The 20,539-nt window shown below is 44.9% G+C and overlaps 1 protein-coding gene and 1 long non-coding RNA gene across 2 annotated transcripts; one reads left to right on the forward strand and one right to left on the reverse strand.

The window, feature by feature from the left end:
• Positions 1 to 1,285: 1,285 nt before the first annotated feature.
• Positions 1,286 to 15,803, reverse strand: LOC133122742 (ras-related protein ORAB-1). Its single transcript, XM_061232890.1, has 6 exons — positions 15,622 to 15,803; positions 5,644 to 5,716; positions 5,338 to 5,433; positions 4,092 to 4,187; positions 3,268 to 3,399; positions 1,286 to 2,898 (listed from the first exon to the last, which is right to left on the reverse strand). Exons 1-6 carry the CDS (start codon positions 15,642 to 15,644, stop codon positions 2,701 to 2,703), a joined length of 618 nt encoding a protein of 205 aa, XP_061088874.1. The 5' UTR covers positions 15,645 to 15,803; the 3' UTR covers positions 1,286 to 2,700.
• A 244-nt stretch (positions 15,804 to 16,047) lies between these two features.
• LOC133122743 (uncharacterized) lies at positions 16,048 to 18,598 on the forward strand. The gene is made up of 4 exons (XR_009708133.1): positions 16,048 to 16,080; positions 16,919 to 17,004; positions 18,187 to 18,264; positions 18,370 to 18,598. It is a non-coding gene; the product is annotated as an uncharacterized LOC133122743 (long non-coding RNA).
• Positions 18,599 to 20,539: the final 1,941 nt, after the last annotated feature.

Raw genomic sequence — 20,539 nt, forward strand, 5'->3', positions numbered from 1 at the left:
AGATAACGTAGTTAAGAATGTGTATATTTATTGTTTGTAGGCAGCGTATAATCACACTAAAGCATTTTCAATTATTTAGTCGGCAACAAGCTTCGCTGGTACGGTTTCTCCATTGTTAAATGTCTGATTGTTCAAGCTTATGGCTCTCCATTCTCCTTTGTCTCTGTTCCTGGTAATGTAATGGAGTCAGGGAAGGGGGTTTTCATCAGCGTACAACTCTGAAAGCTGCTTTCAATTACTGTGTGCCAGCGCTGGATTTGGGACTGGTTGAATTATACATTTGCGGAAATTCATAACCCCAATTTACTAAGCTGCAAAAAGTGGAGTTATTGAGTGATAACTTTAGGGGTTGACATTGTCCATTTAAGACTAAAAAATGTTGAAATCGCACAGATGGACGACACTTCAGGTCCAGTGTCGGCTACTTTTCCTTAAATGCGTTTTAGCTGAAGCAGGCCAAGCGATCAGGAGTCTCGTTTTTCGTGCTTACAGACACAGAGGAAATGAGGTACACTTAAGCCTATCGCACCGCTAAAAGGGACACCCTGACGCCTGACAATCATCCAAATTAACCTTCGATCTCGTTTCAAGGATACTCCCAGATTCATTAATACAACACCGCATACACCTTACACAAAGCAAGGGTTTCCGGCCCTGTATTGGCAGACGCCCAAGGTACTTTCCCTCGGTGACGACTGTAAGGCAGCGGCTTTGAGAACTAAAAGCAACAGATTAGCAAACTCGCTATTTTACCAACACAGCTACGGATAGATTTGATATAAACCTGCCTATACAGGGGTAACTTATGTACACATCTGCGGCTGGCTGAGCGTGACCCGCAGGCTGTCAGGTGTCACTGAGGGAAGGAAAGAACTTGGCGCCCGTTTAATTTTAAAAAGGCTACCATCCTATACTTTACTTCGCAACAATCAAAACCAACACCTGTTTTACCTGTGGCTAGCAGCTGCAGCAAGGCCTACATAAAATCAATCTGGTACAATCAAGTCTGACTGGAATCGAATAATGTATGCGTTTATGCCTAAATGAATATTTTGAGAGCCCAGTACAATTGGCCAGATATATACAAAGCAATTTGATGTCCTACGTTAATTGTCTTCTCTGAATTCTATGAGAATTGTGTAGTTTAATCTGCCAACAGCAGAAGTTAAATTTGCCAGAACGTCGACGCCCTATTTCCGAGCCTTGAGCGATTAGCCTAAGCCTGCTGATGAGGAAATCGGGAGTCACCCAGTACGAAAATCCTTAACTAGAATTAGCCAGCTCATTTAAAACTGAATTCAGTTGCCTTTATTATGAAAAAAAAAAAGAGAACATAGTGTTTGAAATTAGGGCTTCTGACATTTGTAATCAGGGGATTCCACAGGTGATGGCCAAAAACTGCAAACAGTATGTAATCATCAGTACAATATACCTGCCAAATAAATGTAGAATAAATAATTAAAACACAAAAGGTATTCTACATACAACCACTAAGAATCGGAGACCATTTTTTATATCATAGTCTAGTAGGAATTCCAGTAAGTACAATGTTTATTAAACATTTCTTCCATTCTTTTTTAATGTAAGATATTGTGCAACAAAATTACAATAACCTTGAGCCAGAAATTAAATGCAGATTATGAAGTTAAACTACTCATCAAATAATGTCATTTATTCCACTTACCTCCTCTAAAAGACTAGCAAAATCAGATCTTACATATATATTTATATATATAACATACATATTTCACTGGACTCTCTTTGACGCAGGACCGTGAAACAGTGTTGTGCTGTTGGCTGACGAACATCGACAAAACTTCATCCTCAGAGACAGAAATGAGAGATATAAACAGCAAATAAATCAACAAAAACAAAAACAAAAACAAAACAGAAAAAAAAAAAACAAAGAAAAATAAGAGAATAAAAAAAGTGTGGAAAAAAGAAGGAGGTTGTGAAACCGGGCAGACCACACCTGCAGCAGGAATGCAGTGAGACTGAACATTATTCTCTTCCATATTTATAAACCTGCAGAGAGAGGACACCAGGGAGGGGAACCATGTGTAGGGAGAGTGAGGGGTGTGTGTGAGGGGTGTGTGTGTGTGGGGTGTGGGTGGGGGTGTGGGGTGTGTGTGTGTGGGGGGTGGGGTGTGTGTGTGGGGTGTGTGTGTGGGGGGTGTGGGGTGTGTGTGGGGGGGTGTGGGGTGTGTGTGTGGGGGGTGTGTGTGGGGGGTGGGGGGTGTGGGGTGTGTGTGGGGGGTGTGGGGTGGGGTGTGGGGAGGTCGAGAACTGGGTGAAAGCAGCCCAGAATGGGGAGGGATGTAGTTAAGGGAGAAGGGGAGGGGTGGAGGTTATCAGTCTCTCCTTAAGTCTTAAATCGCTGACCTTTCTTTCGACCTGCGTGTGTGTGTGTGTGTGTGTGTGTGTGTGTGTGTGCGCGTGCATGTGTGCTTGTGTGTGTGTGTGTGTGTGCATGCGTGTGCGTGTGCGTGTGCGTGTGTGTGTGTTATTTTTAATCGGAGAACATCGATAATCTGGTAGTGCGGCTACATACAGTACAGAGTCAGGCAACTCGTTTAATATTCATCTCTCTCTCTCTCTTTCTCTCTCTCTCTCTCGCTCTCGCTCTAGGTGTGGAGCGTGGTGATGGGAGGCTCTGAGGGGGGGCTGGGCGTGGGGGGGGGGGGGGGGCGGGTAAAGGCCTCAGCAGCACCCCCCGGAGGAGGGTTTGACCGGAGTGCTCTGGATCTTCACGTTGGACTTCTCGGAGCCGCCGGCCGTGGCCCCGGGGCCCATCCTCCGCTTGATCTCCGCCGCCATGGTCATGAACGCCTGCTCCACGTTGGTGGCGTTCTTGGCGCTCGTTTCCAAGAAGGGGATGCCCAGGGAGTCGGCAAACTCCTGCGGGAAAAACGAACGCAGAATTAGTTAAAAACGCACAACAGTGTCACTAATATTTTAGGGGGTTTTCCCTGCATTACTGGACAGCTTAGTGTTGGACATGGGAAGAGAGGGAGAGAGAGAGAGGGAGAGGGGGAGAGAGGAAGAGAGGGAGAGGGGGAGAGGGGGAGAGGGGGAGAGGGGGAGAGGGGGAGAGGGGGAGAGAGGGAGAGGGGGAGAGGGGGAGAGGGGGAGAGGGGGAGAGAGAGCTTGAAACCGCATAGAAGCACGCTACATTTCAGGCTGATTTTCATTGAATTCCACTGCTTGACTGGGACCCAGAAGATGACGGTACATGAGTGTAACATGTTCGTTATAAACAGGCCTCACCTTCGCTGTTGTGTAGTCCACAACCTTCTTCGTTGTCAGGTCACACTTGTTTCCGACCAGCAGCTTGTTGACGTTTTCACTGGCATATCGGTCTATCTCCTGTAGCCACTGCTTGACGTTATTAAAAGACTCCTGAGAGAAGAGAGAAAATAAATGTTTCATACAACATCCATGTGCAATGCAGTCGACTCCGTTACCAAGATAATTACGGCATTACAGTTTAATTATACTACGTTAGGTAGCAGGGAGTTCCCTGGTATCTTGGAGCACTCAACCTGGCCCCCTAATCATCAAATGTAACTGCCTCAATCTTACTCCGTCTCCACCTCTGCTAGCATGAAATAAGCGTTCTGGCACAAAATGGCCGCCCTGCACGCAGGTGATACTCCCTGCTTCACGGTTAAATACACTGAGACTATGTACATGCAGTCCACTGCGGTTACTGTTGGAAGACAGGGCTCTACAGAGCTCCCATCTTAGAAGCATTCCCTCCTGAATACTGACGGGTGCTAAACTGGGAAAATAATTTAGGAGCACATCTACTAACTGGGGTGCATTAGTGTACTCCTAAGTGCCCTACACCCCAGCCCGCACCCTCAGCAACTTGTATTCTTGTTCACATTGTGGATGTTTTCTGCCGGACCTTAACTTCTGTAAAGGGTCGTTTGGGGTTGAGAAAGGCGCTATACAAATAAAATGTGTCAAGGTATGAGCACGTGTTCCTTGGAGAAAGCGTTAGCGTAGAGGAAGCGCTAGCGTAGAGGAAGCGCTAGCGGAGAGGAAGCGCTAGCGGAGAGGAAGCGTTAGCGGAGGGCGGGACTCACCTGGTCCGTGACATCATAGACTACGATGATGCCGTGTGCGCCCCTGTAGTAGGAGGATGTGATGGTGCGAAACCGCTCCTGCCCCGCCGTGTCCCACTGTGAACAGAGGGGGCGCTGCAGTCAATACTCTCTCTCTCTCTCTCACTCTCACTCTCACTCTCACTCTCACTCTCACTCTCACTCTCACTCTCTCTCTCTCTCTCTCTCTCTCTCTCTCTCTCTCTCTCACTCACTCACTCACTCACTCACTCACTCACTCACTCACTCACTCACTCACTCACTCACTCTCACTTCAGAGACAGTGCGCATTGTCACTATAGCAACCAGCTTCTTCACAAACCCGTCCATTTGTCTTCATTCATAAAAAAAAAACGTGAACCAAGTAGTAATTGTACTTAATAGTAATTGGCTATTGTACAAATAATGATGCACTTCATTTTAATTGCTACGGTAAAATGCATTAAAAAAAGACCCAAAATAATGAGCAAAACTATCTTCTGGGAATCAGACGAACGCGTGAGTTATCCGCAGAGATGCTGGCTGACCGGCGATAAGCACCAATCGAGAATCATCACAACGGAACACCTCGCTAAACAACAGCGTTTACATCTGCAGCGTCACAATGGCCCTGGTGCATAATTAACATCCTGCAGAGTCAGAACCACACTGAACTCTGCTGCTCTCAGAAACACACTGCACTCTGCTGATCTCAGAACCACACTGCACTCTGCTGATCTCAGAACCACACTGCACTCTGCAGAGTCAGAAACACACTGAACTCTGCAGAGTCAGAAACACACTGAACTCTGCAGAGTCAGAAACACACTGAACTCTGCTGATCTCAGAAACACACTGCACTCTGCTGATCTCAGAAACACACTGCACTCTGCTGATCTCAGAAACACACTGCACTCTGCTGATCTCAGAAACACACTGAACTCTGCTGATCTCAGAAACACACTGCACTCTGCAGTCAGAAACACACTGCACTCTGCAGTCAGAAACACACTGCACTCTGCAGTCAGAAACACACTGCACTCTGCAGTCAGAAACACACTGCACTCTGCAGTCAGAAACACACTGCACTCTGCAGTCAGAAACACACTGCACTCTGCAGTCAGAAACACACTGCACTCTGCAGAGTCAGAAACACACTGCACTCTGCAGAGTCAGAAACACACCGAACTCTGGTGATCTCAGAACCACACTGCACTCCGCTGATGAGAGAGAGGGACTGCATACTTACGATCTGGAGCTTAATTGTCTTCCCGTCTAATTCTATAGTCCTGATTTTGAAGTCCACACCAATAGTGCTAATGTAGCTTTCAGTGTACGTGTCGTCCTGAGGGAACACACAACAACAGCAGTGAGTCTACAAACAGACCAAAGCGGGGATAAAATCATCTGCCTATGCAGGCTACTTAATACATACTGTATATTATATGAACACCCACCCACATTTAAATAAACACAAACACATCAGAGTTCCCACAGCCTGACCAATCACAGAGCCTCATCCACAGCCTGATCCAATCACAGAGCAGCCACTCACAGCGAATCGCAGGAGGAGGCAGGACTTCCCAACGCCGGAGTCACCAATCAGAAGCAGCTTGAATAAATAATCACTGGGGGGGGGGAGAAAAAGAGCAAGGGTTAATTCACACAGGAAGCAGTTCTGTCTCCATTCCACGCTTCACCTCGCACACTTCCTGTTCGGAACCGTCGGGACCACAGCCAGGAATTTACTGGGACAGGAAATGACACGCCACACAAACCCACAAAAATCAAACTGCGATCAAACATGGTGTTTCCCCCCCCTCCCCAGGCAGACGTGGCGACCGCACAGGATGATGGGGCCTACCCCAGTGGGACAGAGTTTACCATCAGCTTGGCAACACGCTAGCCCAGCATTGGCTATTGCCGATCCGCAGACCTGGCAACCCACGACCTGTGCATTAGCTACCACCATTCTGCAGAGCTGCCAATGCCCTAGCCGAACATTAGCTGCCACCAATTTTCAGACCTGGCAACTCACTGGCCGTGCATTAGCGCCCGCTAATCTGCAGACCTGGCAACCCACGAGCGCACTAAAATGGTTGAATATTTTAAACCACTTTAATCAAATGAAATGTGATGACTAAGCACAGAGAGACTGCGTGATTTCTACAGCTGCCCGCTGGCGTGGTTTAGAGACAGCCTCACCATCGCCCTGAGGCTGGAAGCGAAAGAAAAGGATGCAAATGATATAGCAGTATCTCAGTATAGCGCTCGTAATGTCTCTGCCACCAAGCTTACGCTACAAACTGCGCATTAGCAGCACGGCTAAACGAAGCAGCCCGTTTCCAAAACGCAACGGGGAAAAGGCGGAAAAAGGATGGCAACTTGGGAGGAAACTACTGATTATGCTCCAGTAATTAACCTCAGGGGTTCAAGTGGGTGATGTGAAAATACAAAATGAAGTTTTATCCCCAGTAATGGATCCTGTCCCCAAACGTAGTACTGAATGAATTGATCGGACATGGCGAACGCTTTAAAGTGAGCAGGCGTAGAGAGCCGGATATTGCTATTATTAATCTGGCGAAGCGAATCCATAAGTGTTCAGTATCGCCTGACCTGCACCTTCGACAAACAAGAAGAGGCGAAGGGGCGACCTGAGTGATTACCGCTGCTCAAACAAACACACTGATGCCCTTAATCAGGAGGAAGTGTCTGTCCCTGGCACTTCCTGTCCGCAGAGAGATCGGCCACGTCAGCAAGCTCAGGCTGAACACAGACGTCTGTTCATCCGGCCCAGAGCGCGGTCCAGACCAGCACCGCAGAGGAGCGAGAGAGGGAGAGAGAGAGAGAGAGAGAGAGAGAGAGAGAGTGTGTGTGTGTGTGTGTGTGTGTGTGTGTGTGTGACAGGGAGAGAGGGAGTGTGAGAGAGAGTGTGTGTGTGTGTGTGACAGAGAGAGGGAGCGAGAGAGAGAGAGAGTGTGTGTGTGTGTGTGTGTGTGTGTGACAGAGAGAGAGGGAGCGTGTGAGAGAATGAGAGGGAGAGTGTGTGTGTGATTTTGTGTGTGTGTCTGTGTGTGAGAAAGAGTGAGTGTGTGTGTGTGACAGAGAGAGAGGGAGTGTGAGAGTGAGTGAGAGAATGAGAGGGTGTGTGTGTGTGTGTGACAGAGAGAGAGAGAGGGAGTGTGTGAGAGAGAATGAGGGAGAGTGTGTGTGTGTGTGATCTTGTGGGTGTGTCTGTGTGTGAGAGAGAGTGTGTGTGTGTGTGTGTGTGTGTGTGTGTGTGTGTGTGACAGAGAGAGAGGGAGAGTGAGTGTGTGAGAAAGAGAGTGTGTGTGTGTGTGTGCTCATTCAACAGTAAATGTTAAATGTAATTGCATTTTTGAAATACTGCTCTGTAAACACACACACACATTACTTCAAATGCTCCCACTGCCAGCCTTCACAGGAAGAGGAGCTGGCACATTCCTACAAGCCAAGAACATAATGGCCCAACTATGGCACATGCCAAACTGTCTGGATGCAGAATCATAATTTTTTTTTCTCCTGTTTTTAATTTGCAGTTGCTTTTCGTAGCAGCAGCAGCAGCCTACTGAATACTGAAATACACGCATGATGTACAATCCTGACACAGATATGTATTTATTTATCACATTTTATGACAGGTGCAGGATGTGGCCTTAAAAAGTGGTTTAGTTTCATCATGAAGAGGCCAGTATGTCTGGTTTCACACTATCTGGGCGAATGTCTCCTTACCTCTGAAAACTACACAAATGCAGTTGCTCAGAAAGTATTCAGCGCTCTTCAAATCTATTCTGTTGTAGATTTCATTTTAGATGGATAAAATTGGCATTTAAAGGCTTACCCAAGAAGACACAAAGCTGTAATTGCTGCCAAGGGGGATTCTACAAAGTACTGAATTAAGGGTCTGAATACTGATATAAATTAGAGATTTCGGTTTCTGATATGAATGATTATGCAAAAATGTCTAAAAACATGTTTTTTCACTTTGTTATTATGGGTTATTGAGTGTAAACTGATCGGCAAAAATGGCAATTTTATCGATTTAAAATGACCAACAAAAAGTGATGAATACTTTCTGAAACCATTGTAAATTAATCCAAATTACCTCTACCATTGTCAAGAATGGCCTGACCCAGGCTAGCGGAGGGGAAAAAAAGTCTATTTAAATTCCTCCTCAGAACCATGGAAAAAGGCCTGGGCCTTACCCCACATTCTGCACCCGTCCGTGCCCCAGAACCCCCGGTACACAATGGGCAGCTCTGGGTAATTTAGGGCTTTGGTTTAACACGAGTTTAACATTTTAACACCGAGCCATTCATCACCAAGCCCAGTGGCATTTACAACCAGGCACTGGGGCCTCCGAGAAAAAGCAGCAAATTCCACCTTCGTGAAAATTCCAAGCATATGAAAATTCCGAGCATAATTAGGTGCCGAAATCAATACACTCTCCGATCTGTGTCAGGAAGGGTCACACAGATGTCATTCCGAGTGGAATTCTGTCTAAAGAGGACTCGGAAAAGAGACATGAAACCATTGGGCGGCCTGTAGCGTAGTGGTTAAGGTACATGACTGGGACTCGCAAGGTTGGTGGTTCGAATCCTGGTGTAGCCACAATAAGACACTACGTAAGACCAGAACACCATCGCGTAGGCTACACACACTTCCTCTCCTAGGAGTTCAGGCCGCAAAAGTCGGTGAAGCTCTCTCCAAACACTTATTGTTCCCCTCCAATCTCCTTCCTGGGGGCGACATTAGCTCAGGCGGTAAGAGCAGTCGGAGGGTTGCCGGTTCGTTCCCCCACCCGGGCTGTGTCGAAGTGACCCTGAGCAAGACACCTAACCCCTAAAATGTTCCTGATGGTGCCTTGCATGGCAGCCAATCGCCGTTGCTGTGTGACTGCGTGTATGAATGGGTGAATGAAAAGCATCAATTGTACAGTGCTTTGGATAAATTCCAACAATTTACAATTTTCCCTTTGTCTTTTTCAGACTCCTAGCTCCACCCATTGGGAGAGACCAGAAGAAGAGGTGAGAATAGGAAGTGAAGACGAGATGGAATGGAATGACAAATGGAATGTCCTCGCGCTTTCAAAAGTCATTTCAAAACCACGTCAGTTACAGACCTGGCCGATGCTTGACTGTTGGGGAGAGATCGATCATGTATACGTCATGCATACCAATTATATACTGCCAAAGGATGTGCGCTAAGTTTCCTTGCTCAAAGGAAAGTTTGGGAGCCTCCTAACTTCTGCTTCTAGCTCCAGGAAAATTTAAGTGGTCGGAATTTCCTAAAAGATAGTGGTCGATTTCCGGGACAAGCAAAAGGAGAAGGAGACAGGTGTCACTGGAACGAGCCCACTGACGGTAAAACTGTCAAAATCAGAGAGATGCGAAGTCAGACCAGAACACTGCGGGCAGCACACAGATAAGACAGGGCGTTTCATCACCGTCGCGGATGACGGTGCTAATTTAAGCTCTGCAAATAACAGGACAAACACACTTTCTGTGATGCGCTCAAAGCAGACAAACTGACCTAAATAACCGACCACTCTAATTTATTCAAGACTGGACCGCTTTCTTAATCATTAAGCTAGGGTACATTCTGGCAACAAACTGAAGCCGAAACCCGTGGCTAATCAAAACAAGCGAACGGCTCCACGAACAGGCAACAGTGTCCCTCCACCACGAGCGCGGCATAAAAATAGCAACAAACAATTTGCATTCTGCCCTGTCCATTGCGACACGACACACGGCTGTCGCTTCTGGTAGAAATTCACACAAGGACATTTTCTGTGTGTCGGCTTCCCGCTAGCGGGCTGCGTTCGTCTCCGCGAGCAGAGGCCTCTAACGGACAAACAAACACTGGAATCCAAAGCACCCAGCTCAACAACCGCAAAAGCGCGGCCTGTTTTTCCAACGGCCTACAAGCTTATTATAGCCCAAACGAATTAATACCGATGCGATTTCAACCTGTTGTGACACTCAACCCAAAGCTCAGAGACGAAATGCTTGTTCATTCCCTGACTGCCATGCCGGCGTTTAGCGGCTTTCTATTCGACTGTGACCACGGCGCACAAACCTCCTAACAAGAGCGTAACAGAGAGTCCTTTAATGCACACGTAACTATACAGACTGCGTTAAAGGGACTACTGAACACACAATGCCCTCTCCTAGTTCTGCTTGAAGGCCTGTGAAACTACACACGTTTTTCCCCCCCAAAGAAACGCAAAGGTGAATGCTGCCTACAGCCATCTCCCTGACAGGCTAATCTCTACTTCCCGCATTTCGTTATCCAGACCAGTACAGTAACTATGTGTAAAGTAACTATGACGCCACGGCAACTAAAAAATAAAATAAAATAAAAAAAATCGGACTACATCTCTGCCGTTACGTAAAAATGTCTGACGAGTCGTCATCTTAAAGTCACATGCAGCTAGAAAAGAGCGGGACCCACTGTTAATCCTGCAAAAGAGACGGACGCACTGAACTCTGCTCTGCCACTGTCTGTGCATTGTCCTGCAAATTGCCACACGCTGTCGTTCCTGTCAACTAGCCCTTTGCGTTATTATCAACTCAAAATGAGTAGCAGCCGAGTACATTTTCGCTACAGAACTGCGGACACGTCAGACTCATTTCACCAAGAGAAAGACGCAATGTTAAAGACGTGTAAGCAGCAGAAAAAATGAAGTTTCGAAATGTCAGGTTTTGCCTCGAGTAGAAGACATGGCTAAAGATGAGTTCACCCCTCTACTCTTGGTCTTATTATGCAAGTCACCACAACTTGTGCTTTCTGTAATACGCGTAGCGATAGCACGGCGATCAGCAACGAGTGTGAACTTGTGAGAAAACTAAACATGTCACTGGGAAAATTTGTACACACAGGGAGTACTTCAATATGTAAACCGACACCAAAAAATAAAAAAATTAAAAGCTTAAGTAACATTTAAGCCGGCCAAAATGTGCCAATCAAAGCCGTAGCCTGCCTGTAACCAAGCAACATTCAATATGATTCACCAGAAAGTACCTAGAAGTTGCAATTAGCGAAACTAATTAAAGTCACCTCAGAAAACACACAAAGAGGAACTAATAGATACATATTTCCTAAATGCAGGTACCAAGGGGGGGGGGGGGTTTCAAACCACAGTCAGGAGGAAAATACCTAAAATGGAGAAAGCGGAGTGGAATTCAGAGCTAAACAGCGGGGAGGGAAGACACACTGGGCTATTGTTCTGGGCAACAGGAGCGGTCCTTTAGAGCCGACCCACGCTGGGGCCGGTCCAGGTGAAGGTGTATCGTCAGGCAGATTTGAGGAAACACAAGGGGGCCTGGCTGGGGCCCGGCTGGCCCATATGGAAGAACCTGTTTCAGGGCTCACTCATGCATACACAGCCATGCAAGCGAACAAATAAACACATTAAAACGAGCGTTGGTACATACTGTGCGCACCGTTTTAATAATCGTGGTGTCCTAGTTGCCAAAACTGCGGTTTTGCTACTTGGTCAGTTATCTGATTATTCTACGAGGGTTCAAGTTTTTATCTGTGAGATCACTCAAGCACTTGGAACTGTACTTCCCTCTTGGGTCTTTCAGCGCACTTGTCCCTGCTTATGATTTGCACTTTATTTTACGTCGCTCTGCATAAGAGCATCTGCTAAATGACAATAGTGTAATGTAATGTGATGGTCAAAACTTAACACCTTTCCACTACTAACACTGTTTTCTGGGAATGGTGGAATATGACTACTATATCAGGAATGCTTGAATGACAGATAATTCAGTTTATGATTCAGTGAAAACTTTTTATTATTTTTTTATTAAACTGATCGAGTGGGATAGTTCCTGTTTTTCTGGGTATGAAATGAAACCTATGCCAAAACTACAGCAGAAAAAAAAACACGCAGGGACTACCAAGAAAGGTACTGGAAGGTACTGGAGGGTTTTCAAATTCATGTCACAACATAAGGCTAAGGCTGTTCCCAATTTAAAGTGTCGTCTACATTATGATATTGCAATATGAAGCAACTTCACAAAAGAAATACGAACGGAAGACAATTCATAAATTCTTTCAAATTCCTCAGTCAACTGCCAAAACAGATTCCACCCCATAACGGAATGCTAGAGGGTGCTGTGAATGAATGTACACATCAACTCAGGCAAAGATAAAAATTGGTCTGGGACACTTTCTTTGAGATGTTAATAATACCACATCCTGCAGACACACCGCTGAACTTTAAATGCACCGTGCTAACAGACTTAAGAGATAAATTATATATGCGGCTTAGAAGCCTTATTGATCACCGAGCTATGAATATATCTGATAGATCATAAGATCATCTTATTAAACAATACTTGGACAGCAAACACATGGCTTAGATAGATATTATTTCTGCTAACATTTATTACTGAAGCCGTGATACACCTATATTCTTAATCAATGAGCTTAAGGTCATCATAGCAGCATTTCAGGGGAAAATTACTTCTTACCAGGTCTGTACATACAGGGCCGGTTTCACAGACCTCATCCTAGCCTAAATTCTATTCTGAATGGAGATTCTCCATACAAAACTCAATTTAATCCAGGACTAAATGTAATCTGTGCCAGTGAAACTGACCCAAAAAGTCATAACCAGTTCATTGTTTCTGCAAAGCCTTCCAAGTCACGCTGTTTATTCAGTAATGTCACTTTGACCCGCTGCAGTTCTGCAGCTCAAACTGCAGGAAAGACGTCTCAAACTTCCTGGCCTCTCAGGAAGTCAGCATTCTTTTACAATTTCACGTGCAGGACAATTTTCCTGGTGTCAGTTACAGGCATCCACATATAAAACATATTATATTTTATTTCAAAAGGCTTATATTTATATGGCTACATTTAAGCAACCTTAAAGGTACCCATTCATGTAATCAAACAAACATATCAACCAAACAAAATATCCCACATAATGGTCTGAACTGATGTTTTGAGCAGCAACAGTACAGTTTGTCTTAATATTTATCGTAGTGTATTTTCAAATTAAATCCACCATTACATTAAGGGCAGCCTGTAGCATAGTGGTTAAGGTACATGACTGGTTCCCGGACAGTTGGTGGTTCAAGGGCCGGGGTAAACACGATCCGCACAGCGGTTAAGCCCTTGAGCAAGGCCCCACATTGCTCCAGGGGGGGATCGTCTCCCACATAGTCTACTCAACTGTAAGTTGCTTGGATAAAAGAATCGGCTAAATAACAAATTGCATTATTATTATTTATTTCCCCTGAACTAATAGAGTGCAGTAGAGAGGAAAAATTCATGGTCTTCCAGTTCGTTCCCTTCTACGGTCTACATTCATTGGGTAAGACCTTGGAGCGTGAAAGTTGTTTTAAATCACAAAGCTCTCTAAACCCAGGCATAACAGACACAAAGTCGCCAGACCAGTAGTACTCTAAAACTATGGTCTTTGCAACATTCTTTCACCAATGTTGGCTTACTTTGCTACCTACCCCCCTTTGACAAAAACTGAGAGATCAGGAGGGAAATAAATGCAAACCAGCACATCCGAGATGTCACCTGAAACATGGGCCCACGTGATCAGCTACTTTGCTTGCTTTTACTGCTCCGTCAGTCAATTTACAAAAGACTAAGTTTGCTGATACAATGAAAAGCGGAATCCAGGAAGTTGCTATTGATGAACGGCCTTGCGTTTCTAATAATGTGAAAAACATCAAGCTAAATCCAGCTTTATATTCGGCGAAATGCTGACAGCACGCCAATGATACTGCACCTCAACTCCACACGCTATCGAATAACCGAACGCCGTTTTAAGCCTGTGCAACTACCTCTGGTAAACTCCTACCGAGCGTTGCTTAATAACTGAACAACGTGTGTCGCAAGATACCATGTGACCTACGCATGACTGTGACCCACCGCGAGCGAGATGTGTATCGTTCTTGGCTTCAAACTTGTTGATGAGCGTAGATTTACAAACACTGTTGATGTTGATCACAAGCATTCTTGCCAACCTGTTTGAATACATCATAGCCCTGAAGGGTTCGGGGCATGTTCTGATTAAGACACAATTACGCAGTATCTGCAATATGTTCATAACCTAATTTCAACCAAGAGGCAATGGTGGAATTTTCTCGTACGATGTGAACTGTCATGTTGCTAGTGTGACGGCAGGCTCGCTGACAAACAAATGCAGATCTTCCGCCATATGTTACAATCTTAGGTTTCACTTGGGAGTAAATATTTAATAATGTATCATTCACTCGTACATAGCTGAAGCTGAGCAGTTAGGAGCTTGTTGAGCAACGGTTTACGGGGAAGATGATCATTTATTTGACGTTCACCACGCCAAATTGACCCATTTAAAAAAAAAAAAAAATTAGTGGAGCATTTTAACGTGAATTTGATGCTGTGGTTCTGAACACGACAATGGCCGTTGTTGGTAACGTTAGGCTAGCTAATAACAGAGGGGTGTCGCCAATTAACATTACGCGAGACACGGCTAACGAGCTAGCTTAAACGGACCTGGAAAAATGAGAAAAAACATATCTGGATTAGAAAAATAACGTTCTCTGACAAGCGTATTACTTTGGCTAGTGGGACACTTAGTTAGGATGATGCACGTTATTCGTGAAGCTAGTTACTAGCTAACAGCTAATTACTTGTACAAGCGAGCAAGCAAGAATAATCACAGCAAGCTAGCCATCAGAAACTGTCAGTTTAAATAGCCAGCGATGTATCGTTGGTTGCTTTGCTTTACAAAGTTGACCATAACGTTACGTCTAAGGTTTTAGTCGATTTGTGATAATATTAGCCAACTTAGCTACAGCTATCCAAATACCGGTTACCTCACTAGAAAACAACGCTAGCTAGCTAGTAAATTAGGCAACTAGTTGGATAGTTAGCTTACACGAAAATATGCGTGTGCCACGGCCACAGGGCCTGGCCAAATTGTACTGCTAGCCAGGCACTCCACTTCCCCCTCTTGTTTCAACTCCGAACGTAAGTTATGTCCACAATGCTAGCTAACGTTACGCTTTTTATTTGCACAATTAACGGTAGGTGGTTAGCCAGCTTGCCGGGCGGCTAGATAACAAGTGAGCCAGCCACTATTATGACATCAACGACGTTACATAGCAAATCCGATCACATAAACAACAAAGTAACTTATGTAACGTTAGCGTTAGCCAACTAGCAGGGCATATAATTCACTCATTATTTTTAGGTAGCTATAGATGACCATGGGAAGTTAAGATAGCTCACAAGCTAACCAGGAGCTTGAGCTAACCGACCGGCTAACCCAAGTTGCGAGGTAACCTAACTCGAATGTATAAGGTAAATTGAATATTCTGTATCGCCCTCGCAGCTACCCGACTAGCAATCTACAATTCTGTGTTTGCTAGAAAAAAAACACTACCCTAGCTGACGAGACAACTAGCTGACCTGCCAGCCAGCAAACAATCCGCACGCTAGCTTGCAAGCTAAGTCACTTTCACACCAGCTAGCCATCACCAATGTCTGTTTTACTTACTATTCTGGATTCATCGTTGACATGTCACAGTAAGCCCACTCTTCCTGTAAAGCGGCGCTCCCCTTTCCTATGAAGAACTTGAAATGGCTATCTTCAATTTATGTCAAATTTTAAAAAGTGGCTAACTGCTCCCCCAAAAAATCCTAACGGCTAGTCGTCCAGAATCCAAAATGGCTGTCAAGTCTAACCAGGAAATAGCTACTCCTTTAGCCCGAGTTTTTACACAAGCGTAAGCTTTCTGCGATGTGTGCTAGTCGGAACTTGTAGTCTCAAACCAAAAAATCATGCATCGTTTCTCATTGTACAATGTGGGGAAGAAACTACAATTACCCAAAAGCCTTGCGCACTGAGTGCATGCGCAAAGGAACGCCTTAATTTTTTCAACCAGCTTGCCATCTCCAGTGCGCTACTGTGCTCACTGTCAAAAAAGGATTACGTCATCAGTGAGACGTGGCAGAGGTACGGGCAACGAAAGTTGTGGCAGTGTGTGACAAAGTTCTCAGCGATAGATTGCTTAATCTAAATTAATTAGACACATTATTTAACTTGTTGAAATGCTACGTTATAAGTTGATGGCTCCAATAATTGTGACTGAGCATTCACAACGGAACGAAAAATCTTGATGTTATAATCCGTATTGTTTTTCTCAGTTCTAAATGTGTGCTCAATAGGTCGATGAGGACAATATGTTCTTTTTGTAGTATAAGTGTAGAGTGTGAGCGTGATGAACAGTTTGGCGCTTTTAAAATCTGTGAAACAAGAAACACTCAAGCCATTTACCAAAAAAAAGGCAGGTTGCAGTGTTTAGGAATTTGTTTTGTAAGTAATTTCATCAATCCACATTATATGAAAAATATATTAAAAATGTGAAAGACTTTATTTGCTCACAAAATATGAATAGTCAGTTTCTTGTTCTTGGACACTAATGAACAGACATTGTCTTGAGGATCCTGACTGAGGTCCTGGAAAATATCCCCAGAAACCTCACTCAGCGCTTCAGCGAAACCCAAGTAGCCATATGTGAAGTCATATGTTGTGTTTCCAGATCTAAAGGGTCAGTTCACAATTCCCTGTTGGCCCAGTGAACTGTGGCCAGAAGAAAGGTAACCTTTTACAGGTGACCTGTAAGGTGACCTTTTACAGTGGACCTTGCATTGCATTACATTATCACACCCCAAGAACACAAAAACCGTCATAAGACACACTTACACGGTATCAGTGACTCCTCAGCTAGAGCAGGAATGAGGAAGGGAGCACGAGAGAGCAAATATGAATCATACTAATTTTTCATTAACAGATAAACATCATTGCCTTAACGATGGATTCAGCAGTTTGCCCAGGAAAGCCTGTCGAGACTATTGGCCCTGGGGGACAGCAGTGAGAGTAAGTGCATGTGTGTGTGTGTGTGTGTGTGTGTGTGTGTGAGTGTGTGTATGTGTCTGTGTGTGTGTGAGTGTGTGTGTGTGTGTGTGTGTGTGTGAGTGTGTGTATGTGTCTGTGTGTGTGTGAGTGTGTGTGTGTGTGTGTGTGTGTGTGAGTGTGTCTCTGTGTATGAGTGTGTGTGTGAGTGAATGTGTGTGTGAGTGTGTATCTGTGTGTGTGTGAGTGAGTATGAGTGTGTGTCTGTGTATGTGTGTGTGTGAGTGAATGTGTGTGTGAGTGTGTGTCTGTGTGTGTGTGAGTGTGTCTCTGTGTATGAGTGTGTGTGTGTGAGTACATGTGTGAGTGAATGTGTGTGTGAGTGAGTGTGAGTGTGTGTTACCGTCTCTTTCTCAGTGTCTAGCTGCTCAGTTCCCTTCCTGGAGGTCAGGATCGGCCGGCAGCTGCTCCGAATCCCAGGAGAATTTGCACCAGACCCACTTCCTACCAGCATTATCCACTTCCTAAAACCTAATGCAAAATGGCCGCCTGGTTTTTTTCCATCCTCCGTAGAGACAATTTAAAAATGGAAAGAGAATGAGGAGGACAAAGAAAAGTGACTGATCAACACCAGCACTAATCAGTATCAGGCCACTGTGTTTAAACAGACATGTTATGTGAGTTTTGACCCTATCAATAATGAGAAACCTGGTTTACATACAGTAGGCTTCAAGAAGACTCAGAGTAAAGGGACCAGTTGCCCCGTTGGTGCGATGAGAGTGGGAAATGGAAGTTATGGGTAGCAAACGAAGATAGAAAGAGCAGAATATTTCTGCTTCCTAAAATGGTTTTATAGATATAATCCTTTGTCATCAGATTAATCAACAAGGCCCAAGTCTTTATCTTTGTGGTATTCCTTGCACTTGAAAGTGTACTTTCCCATAGGGCAGTGGTTACCAACCCTGTGACTGGAGATCTACCGTCCTGTAGGTTTTCACTCCAACCCTAGCAAAGCACACCTCATTCAACAGCTTCAGATCTCATTGAGCTGCTAATTAGTAGAATCAGGTGTGCCAGGGTTGGTGACCTCTACTCCAGAGTTTTTCACCGCACTTGTCCCTGGCGATAGGTCTGCATTTTGTTGTACGTCACTCTCTGGATAAGAGTATCTGTCAAATTCCTGTGATGTAATATATCTCCCATTAGGAGTTTACTAAGGAAGCGTGACTACTCAGAGACAGAGAAACCTACCTCCCCGCCCCATGAGTCTTGTCTGTGAAAAAGGTGAGAGGTGACAGTAAGCAAAGTTTATTGCCTCATATTACACTGTCCCTGCAAGCTCGTTCAGCTCTTTATCCAGACTACATTTTGTCTTAAATGCCACTTCAGAACACAAGAACGGAAGCCCTGCCTCACAGGAACACGCCGTTCTGTGTCCTAGCACACCTCAGTGATGTCAGCGCATGACTCATCCTCAGAGGAGCAAGACAGCGGACCGAGGCAGCGCAAAACAAAACACAACAGGCATGGAACCAGCTGCAGCTTCCCCCGAAAAAACAGAGAGGGTTATGTTACATTACTGTTGTGATGCCAATTCCATCAAATGGGCTTTGAGACACGATGCAAGGTAGATTAGGTAAATTACTGTATATAATGGCATACTGTATATCATTATGCAAACAGCAGAATGGTGATGTGCTTTGTGCCTGAAATCTATCTGAAATTAACCATTTAGGATCTCAGTTCTGGAATGCATCATACTGCATAATTTATTCAGTATTTATTGGAAATCATAATGAAATAATAAATATGCAACAATATTCATATTTGTTGTGTTGATCCTACATTACACAATAGACTTTTTTTGAGTTTTTTTTTCCCCCCAATTATGTTATTCCCTTTAACGTAAACAATATATCAGTGGTCTGTTCCACAAAGCAGGATTACAGAGTTAGTCAGATAACTACACTGAGTAAAAACCCAGAACCCTCTCAAATCTGGAACATGGACTGAAGTAAATGGGTTTTACTTGGTGCAGTTATATGGCCATAACTCAGTAATCCTGCTTTGTGGTACAGGCCCCAGGGCATGGTAAAGTTCATTAGCATTTTGTAAACAATTGAAGTTGTAAACAAGCGGAACTACTGAAGCAGTGTGAATCACAGTCCTGGGACACTAGGAGATGAGAAAATAAAAACTATAACTTTTTGGTATGAGAATTCAACAAGAAATCATCACAGGGCTTCTGCCCTTACTGGTTACGTAACCCTACAAGGATTACTAGTTTAGCGGTGTACTCTCATCCTATACAGTACAAATTCACTCGGTCTTATTGTGGCTACACTGGGGCTTCAGCCAGCAACCTTCCAGGTCCCAGTCACGGCTCTTAGCTACTAGGCTACAGCCACCTTAGCCACCAGGCTACAGCCACCTTAGCCACTAGAGTACAGGCACCTTAGCCGCAGGGCTACAGGCACCTTAGCCATTAGAGTACAGGCACCTTAGCCGCAGGGCTACAGGCACCTTAGCCACTAGAGTACAGGCACCTTAGCCGCTGGGCTACAGGCACATTAGCCACTGGGCTACAGGCACATTAGCCACCAGGCTACAGGAGCCTTATCCATTAGGCTATAGGTGGCTGATCAAGTATCTTCCATGTGTTCTCCCTTTGCACCATGTGATAAATAACACTACTACAAACATTTAATATTGTATGTACGTCAATGAATATTTAATGTTGTCCATTCAGTGTCCTAAAATGAACAATATTTGCTATTAAGAGTTGAGTGTGAGTTTGAGCAAGCATGCTCAGAACAGCAACATGGCCCAAAACTATCTTAGGTATTTTATACAAGTCCAGATTTCAAAACCAAATAATGGAAATACTTGATCTGTGTCACATGGTACCCACACTGCCATGCTATGAGCTCGTGAAACATTTCTCACAGGTCTTTTTGCTCAGGCGTGAAATCTACCTGTTAGAGCTAAACGCAACGCACGGCGGTTATTCGTCACAACCGAAAGGCCACAGCACCACGTCGGTGTAATCAGAGCCAAAACCGCAAAACCGATAACGCTCGTTCTCATGTCCCGATGGAGGTGTAGCTTTGCGCCATTTGATGTGACGTAGCGGTGCGGCGGTTACCGTGGTCACGGTTCTGGGTTCGAGTCTCGGAGGACCTGGAGCTTTTCACAGCCCCTCTGTGTTCGGGGCAGCCTATAGGTACGTGATGGGAGACCTGGAAGGTCGGTGGTGTAGCCATGGTAAGATCAGTGCAGCGGTTGGGTAACCCCCATAACCCCCGCATTGCTCCAGGGAGAGATTGTTCCCAGCTTAGTCTAATCAACTGTGAGTCACTTTGGATGAAAGCATCAGCTAAATAACTGTAATGTTTGTGTTAGTTATCTCCATACGGGTACTCCAGTTTCCTCCCACAGCCCAGAGTCTATCGATGAAAATGAGCCTGCTGGACTAACTCTGGCACATTTAAAGAAATGTTATTAATGGGTCTTGTCCCTTTAAAACCGATAAAGAAGAGCTGCAATCATTTTCACATTC

The sequence above is a fragment of the Conger conger genome, chromosome 2, assembly GCF_963514075.1.
Source record: "Conger conger chromosome 2, fConCon1.1, whole genome shotgun sequence".
Taxonomy (NCBI): Eukaryota; Metazoa; Chordata; class Actinopteri; order Anguilliformes; family Congridae; genus Conger; species Conger conger.

Bases quoted from the DNA above. Each gene is read 5' to 3' on its own strand.
- LOC133122742 (XM_061232890.1), bottom strand. From the start codon at position 15,644: ATGTCAACGATGAATCCAGAATA. The intron at 3,400-4,091 runs GTGAGTCCCGCC...CTCTTCTCTCAG, and splicing joins TCTATGATGTCACGGACCAG to GAGTCTTTTAATAACGTCAA. The intron at 2,899-3,267 runs GTGAGGCCTGTT...TTTTTCCCGCAG, and splicing joins TGGACTACACAACAGCGAAG to GAGTTTGCCGACTCCCTGGG.